The sequence below is a fragment of the Prenolepis imparis genome, unplaced genomic scaffold (genome assembly GCF_030444845.1).
Source record: "Prenolepis imparis isolate NDT839.2.m4 unplaced genomic scaffold, iyPreImpa1.0 SCAF_197, whole genome shotgun sequence".
NCBI lineage: Eukaryota > Metazoa > Arthropoda > Insecta > Hymenoptera > Formicidae > Prenolepis > Prenolepis imparis.
In genome coordinates, this window is record NW_028141355.1 from 32,010 (window position 1) to 38,999 (window position 6,990).

Consider the following 6,990-nt stretch of genomic DNA (forward strand, 5'->3'; position numbering starts at 1 on the left):
ATGATACTGAATAAATACAATAATTAAAATTTTAATGTCTAATATTAGATGTTTTCTGTACATCATTCGATAAATTCTTTAAAGCTAATCAACGAATGGCAAAATACTATCTTTTTCACTCTTACATATTAAGATTTCCCTTTGTAATAGGTCACGATGCATCTGCATTCGATCAAATTATAAAATTTCTAATAAACATATAGTTTATTACGTTTCTTTGAAAAATAAGATTATAAAATGACAATGACCAATTTACTTACAAACATATTTAGAGATGTCTAATACAGACATATTTTCAAATATTTCAAATAAATGTGCAAAAATTCGTTTCTCTTTAATATACACATGTTCAAATAATTAATTAATTGTGCCGGCTAAATAATATTCATATTGGATTCAATTTTGCGTCTTTTATGTCGCTTCTTAGATCTATAATATTGTTCAGACAAATTTTAAAATTAGGTCTGGCATTCGCTACACCCCAGCAACGCTGCATCAATAGACATAACAAGGATGGACAGTCGAGAGACATCTGCAACCTGCCTCCCTCGTGTACGTAATTCATCACTTCGAGATTAGATTTTGTAGAGTAAGGTTGCTCACCCAATGATGTAATCTCCCACATTAGTACTCCGAATGACCAAACATCGCTCTGAGAAGTAAATACTCCGTTCACTAGGGATTCCGGTGCCATCCAGCGAACAGGAAGCAGACCTTCTCCTTCCTAAAATAAAATTTTAACAAAGATAAATCTCCTATTCTAATTATCCATTTTTGCAGTAAGTATTCTTAAGCAAGAAACTAATATTTTGCATTATACATTTTGTTCACTAATATTTTGCATTATTCATTATATACATATATATTGGAGAAATATATATAAAAATATATACATGGTCTTCATTTTTCTTAAATTCTATTTGACTTAAAGATATAATATAATAATATAAAGACGATACAATAGAAAAACACTTTCAAAAAGTTTTATCTTTTTTAATTAATTATATCTACCTTGCGGTAATAGTCATCCCTGCAAATATCTCTAGCAAGTCCAAAATCACCGATTTTGACAATACGATTATCACGATCTCTCGCAGACACTAAACAATTTCGGCACGCGAGATCTCTATGCACAAAGCGCAGCTCTTCTAAATAGCAACAGCCTCGCGCAACATCTTCGCACATAGCGAGCAAATCTTGAAGACGCAAAGCGTGTAAATCAGAAGGTTGTAATATTCGACATTCTCTCAAATATTTTTGCAGATCAGTTTCCATTAATTCCAACACGAGTAATGGAGAATCCTCGTCTAAGCAGACAGCTAGTAATCTTAACACATGTTCGTGTCTAAAATGATTCATAAGCTTAGCCTCTTGCAAAAATTTCTTTTTTTCTTCGACAGAAGCACACTTTTCTAACATTTTTATGGCAACGGAAGTCTCTGATCCCGGTTCTTCTAAATCCTTGACATTCCCTTGGTACACCTGCAAATCATGAAAATTAATGTAACTTCTATTAAAAAAGAAAAGATAATTTAATTTCTTATAACATTATACATATATATTTCGTTTTATTTTAAATAATTCAACGATAAAAAATAAAGTGCATATGTATATCTCGTAAAAATTAATGTATTACTACTTCTTTTAAAAAGTTGATTTATATATCCGAAAAAATTGTATTCTTATCTTAAGTATATGCCGCTTATCTTTATAATGTCTTTCAATAAAATAGGCGCCAAAAAGATCCTCTTAATTTAGGAGAAAAATTATCTAAAGAGATATTCTTTACATGCAAGAATACATATATAATTGATGAGATGTTTTTTTATTCGTGTATTATTAAAATTATTAATCATATAACAAAAAACAGTTTTACAAATGGACATTTGTTACTTATTACATGTATATTTATATGTTACACATATAATTGAATATTTTTTATGTATTTGACATAGGAAAATACACATTTTTGATTATTATGTTATTATTTTTAATATTAATTGTAAACTTATAAATTTATTATAAATTTAAATAATTTTATTTTATTAATTTTTATCTTAAATTTATTATTAATTTATTATATTTATTTATTGCGGCGCTAAAGTTGCAAAAAAAATAAGAGTATTCTCAATTTAAAATTATTCATTAAGAATATCTATTAAGAGGACTTATTAATGCATATCAAAAAAACAATTTTTTCGGTGTAACATTTACTAAGAAATATATATTTCTTATTTCTACATCTAAACATTAATGACTTAAAATATGACGTTACGAAAAATTTACCATTCCAAATGCGCCGCTGCCAAGGAGTTTCGTTAGTGTGATTTGCTCTCGTTTGATTTTAGTCAGCATAAATTTATTTAGATTATATTGCAACGCAGGACTGTATAGCGCATTATGCTGAACGTTTCCGATAAGTACCTCATGTAGAATCCTAGTCAAAACTTGCTCGTTACCTTCTTTGCGTTGTCGGTATACTATTATAAAGTTATAATATATTTAAATAATATTGCAAATTTTAAATATTGCTCTTTTAACAAGTAAGTTAACTTTTTTTTAGAAAATCTCTCTACTTACTACATTAATCATAATTTGTAATTAAAAAAATGTGTATCAAATATACTTACAACAATAAATAAAGTAGCAGATGCAGATTACAATAACGGTAGCAGCAAGGCTTAACATCAATGTTAGATTATATTGGGTAGTTCGAATTCTTGATTCATCACCTTTGTTACATAAAAATATAGTTCTAATTTTTTTGTCTTATTTGAATATTTCTACTTATAATTTTATCATTAAAAATATTTCATTCTTAAAATTCTGTAATACATTTATATGCATGTCAAATAAACATATCATATTAAAATATCTACATATTATCATATTTACTTACCAAGTGTATGAAAAATAAATCTTTCATCAGATGGCCATGTAAAGTTTTCGTACTCAGGATATGTCAGTATCAAACAAAACTTGTATAAAGTTGCCGGTAGCAAGTTTTCTATATAATACATTACTGTCTCATTATTTGTCTCAAAATTATCTGCAATTTGCCATTTTTGCATCACATCATTTTTGTATTCCAGTACGTAATAGATCGTCAAATTAACGCTAGGAATCCACGAAATATTCATATTGTTTTTGTTAAATCTGCTCAAAGTTATATTGTTCGGTTCCGAGTACGTGTACACAGTTTTGCTCAAACTGTCATTATATATATTGCTGTAGTTAGCTAGATACACACGTACATATACAAAGTATTTCTGTTCTGGCAGCAACGGTTGGATTATTGTAAAATGTTTGTTGTCTACTTTATTATTAATAAATAGTTTTTCTATGGGTTGCGTGCTGTACACCGAGTTAATTGATTCCCAATATACTTTATAAGTTACTGTCGTACAATTCAGTTTCGTGGGTGGAATCCAATAAACTGCCGCTATAGTTGGCGTCAGAACCTGAACCGTTACATTTTCCGGTGCATTGAGCTTGCTCAAGTTAGTTTTCAATATTACTTCCGACCTGAATTGCAGGTCCGTCGATAATTGATCAGAGTAAAAATTTCTCACAGCTAGCTTCAGCTTGTATTTTGTAAACGGTGTTAAATTCTGAATTTCATAATACCGCTCGTATGTCTGTACATAGATTTCATCGAACTTGTTATGAAGATTATTATTCAAACAGCTTACGTAGATGATATATTTAATAGTTGGTATGTTGTTTTTGCATTTGTGCTTGCGAGTCGATTCTGTCGTATTAAATTTCAAAACAATACTTTTTGCTGTTATTTTTATTATTGTAATATTATAAATTTTTTCATCTGGTATAAGGCATTCCTTCCGAGGATATGGTTGTAAGGAGGATGATTTACCAAACGATATCATGGGATTGAAGTAATCCGTGCTCTTTATTATTTGCACGTATTTAGATGCGTTTTTTTCACTGTCGACAAGTGCATACTTCTTTTTTAAAATATACAGATAATAATCTGATGTATTTACATAAAGTCCACTTAAATAAATGTTTGTTTTATCAGTTATAAAATATGACAAAAACTTTGCGCCCATTTCAGCAGTTGAAATCGAATTGCATTTATTTATTTTAATGTTCGCAACAATTAATTCATAGTTTTTTCTCCAGAATATTAGCGGCTCCTCTGTATTTGTGATGTCAAGCTCCATTTGATTTGGTAAAACTTTAGAAGATGATGTTTTGTATGGACAAAAGGTCATATCGGTTTTTAAAAAAGATTACACATTTCTTCCGTCAAGATCCGATTTCATTATTACATACTGTATATATGACTTTGCATTTAACCTTTCTATCCAGTATAAAAATCTGGAAAATATATATATATTATTATATATGTGTATTATAAAACATAATTTTAATCCTGAAGATAAAAGAATAATAAACTTAAGTTTTTACAATTTTTTGATAATTAATGATTTTATGATTCGTTATATCTTTTTTACAAAATCATAGTTTATTACTGCAAAATTAGAAAATAATATAAATTCTTAACTGAAAGACACAAAAGTGATCATTTTTTTAGTGAATAAAAGTTAACGTACCCGTTAGACGGCTGTAGAGTGAAATAAAAAAGATTTTCACTTTTCAAGATCTTATCATATTTGACTATACCATTTTGCCACATTGTTAAGTCCAGCTTTATAATGTATTTCGTTGAGTTGTCATATTCCATCCAATATAGATTTCTTCGAATCCAATCGATGCAAAGATTGCGTGAATGTCTTTTTAAACTAGTTATATTTGTAATATTATTTTTATTCATATCCCCTAACATTAACTCATATATATTCTCATGCATATTAAAAATTATCTGGATCCAATAAATTTTATGTTCCGCTACAGAATAAGCCACTTCCATTGCATTAACATTGCTATTAAAGGTAAAGAGATTGACGTAGGTTCTTGAATCCAGATTCCATATTGCAATAGTGTTATTCACTGCAATCAATAATTGAGGTATCGGATTTTCGTGCGTCGTTGATACGTTCATTAAATCTGTATAAGGACCAGCACCAGCTTTAGTATACGCTCGTACTCGAAAATAGTACGTTGTATTAGATTTTAGATTATGTTCTGTGCATTCCATTGTAGTTAAAGTTTTGTCGTCAAAGATATGAATCTTTTTTAGGTTCTCGATGAACCAACATTGCACTGTATATCCTTGTATCACTTTGTTTTCAAGTTTTGGTTGATTCCACCTGTAAGATAAATTATAGCCTTTTCATATTTAATAAATTTTTAACAGAATCAATATTTTTATATGTCTATGTTAAATTTTAGAGAAAAAAAGGATATAGACTAAAAACTTTGATTCTTCACCTGAATGTCACAGAAATGTTGATTTTTCCATTTAGAAATCCATTGAACTCTACGAATGCTCTTGGCTCGGTCGGAATTATTTCTAGAGATTTTAAGATGGTACATATTAATATGTTTAAGTTGATTATTCCGGTAAATTAAAAAAAAAAATAATAATTTAACGTGCAATAAAAATAAAGAAAAAAGTGAAAAATAAACATATATTACAAAATTAACATAGCAAGTTTTTAAAATAATGAAATAACATAAAACCCTTGTGTATTTGTGTGTGTATATGTTTCAAGACTTGTGTTAGAAAAGTAATTGCTAAGTTATAATCAAAAAAACTTCCAATAAAATGCTAAACTCTTTTCTAAAATTTCCTATTGATTAACAAATCAGAGGTACATTATTTGCGACTGATTTAAAATAAACAAGAATAATAATGAAATTGATGGTGTTATCTCAATTTTGCTTTATTTTACATACAATGTATAAATTTTTTCTCTCTTCTCGACAGAATGAATTTTATATTATTTTTGTTATTAGAAAATGGTTTGATATTTTTTTAAATTTAATTTTTACTCTCTCTTGAATTTACATTATACTTGCAACTTGTAAATTATTTGTTAATTTTTTATTAACGTTCTATATATTTATTGCATCTTACCAATAGATTCTGGGTTCATGGACATATTTGCAAATGTAACTTCATCGACTTCATCGACTTTATTTTTTATAGTTACGCTATCAGAAAAATTCTGATCCGCCTGGAGATTTTGTAAAATGAGATGATTGTTGTTTTCGGTCTCTGAAATATCCTTAATAAAATATAACATATAACAAAAATTAGTAATGCAGCTAAGCCAGAAATTCCACGGTATTTTTAATGATAAATAAAATAGTATATATAGAAATATATATGAACAAGATTACCATAACATAAATGTCGAAATAACTAAAAGGAGCAAAAAAATTTTTGATTTGTAATAATATTAGCTAGATATTTTTATTTATAATTCCATTCCTCATTTATAATGTGTTAAATATTATGTAATTTCATTTCTAAAATATTTACTCTTATTATTCAACATATTTTCTTGCGAAATATCAAACATGATTCTTATTTAAAAAAAAAACTCACGCAGAATAGGCAGAATAAGGATTATTTAATAAGAATTCATAATTGTTTCTTTTTTAATAAATGATATATGAAAATGTTACTCTCTTCGATTCCTGACGCGATTTTGCTGATAATTATACATATAACTGTTTAAATAGATATCTATATTCATATGGCTATATAAATGGATATACTATGAATGTTATATATATATATATATATATATATACATCTATAAATTTTTACTAGTTAGATTGGAATAGATTGCTGTTACGTATATTGTTCATTTAACTATTGGCCCTATAAAGTTAATTGATACAATTTGAATTTTATTATACCAATATAGTCGACACTCCATTATATGTGTATAGCACAAATGTAACTATCCTTGAGACAAAAAAATGACGCTGACTCTTTGAATTAATTTAGCTAAAAAAAAATTAAGTCACAAGTCTTATTACATCATTAAATAATTATAAATATTTAATAAAGTAAATAAAATCTTTTTACAAATTGATGAAAAATCACGTAAA

At 27.3% G+C, this 6,990-nt stretch overlaps 1 protein-coding gene across 1 annotated transcript; it reads right to left on the reverse strand.

Annotated features, from left to right (window-relative positions):
- Nucleotides 1-385: 385 nt before the first annotated feature.
- LOC145947951 (proto-oncogene tyrosine-protein kinase ROS-like) lies at nucleotides 386-4,717 on the reverse strand. Its single transcript, XM_083057712.1, has 6 exons — nucleotides 4,578-4,717; nucleotides 2,900-4,341; nucleotides 2,631-2,732; nucleotides 2,287-2,480; nucleotides 1,012-1,482; nucleotides 386-724 (listed from the first exon to the last, which is right to left on the reverse strand). Exons 2-6 carry the CDS (start codon nucleotides 4,233-4,235, stop codon nucleotides 386-388), a joined length of 2,442 nt encoding a protein of 813 aa, XP_082913838.1. The 5' UTR covers nucleotides 4,236-4,341; nucleotides 4,578-4,717.
- Between the last annotated feature and the right edge of the window lie 2,273 nt (nucleotides 4,718-6,990).

Excerpts from the sequence above, each read along its gene's own strand:
- LOC145947951 (XM_083057712.1), bottom strand. The coding sequence starts at position 4,235 with ATGACCTTTTGTCCATACAAAACATCATCTTCTAAAGTTTTACCAAAT. Across the intron at positions 2,733-2,899 it reads ATTTATTTTTCATACACTTG|GTGATGAATCAAGAATTCGA; the intron begins GTAAGTAAATAT and ends TATGTAACAAAG. Across the intron at positions 1,483-2,286 it reads GCAGCGGCGCATTTGGAATG|GTGTACCAAGGGAATGTCAA; the intron begins GTAAATTTTTCG and ends CATGATTTGCAG.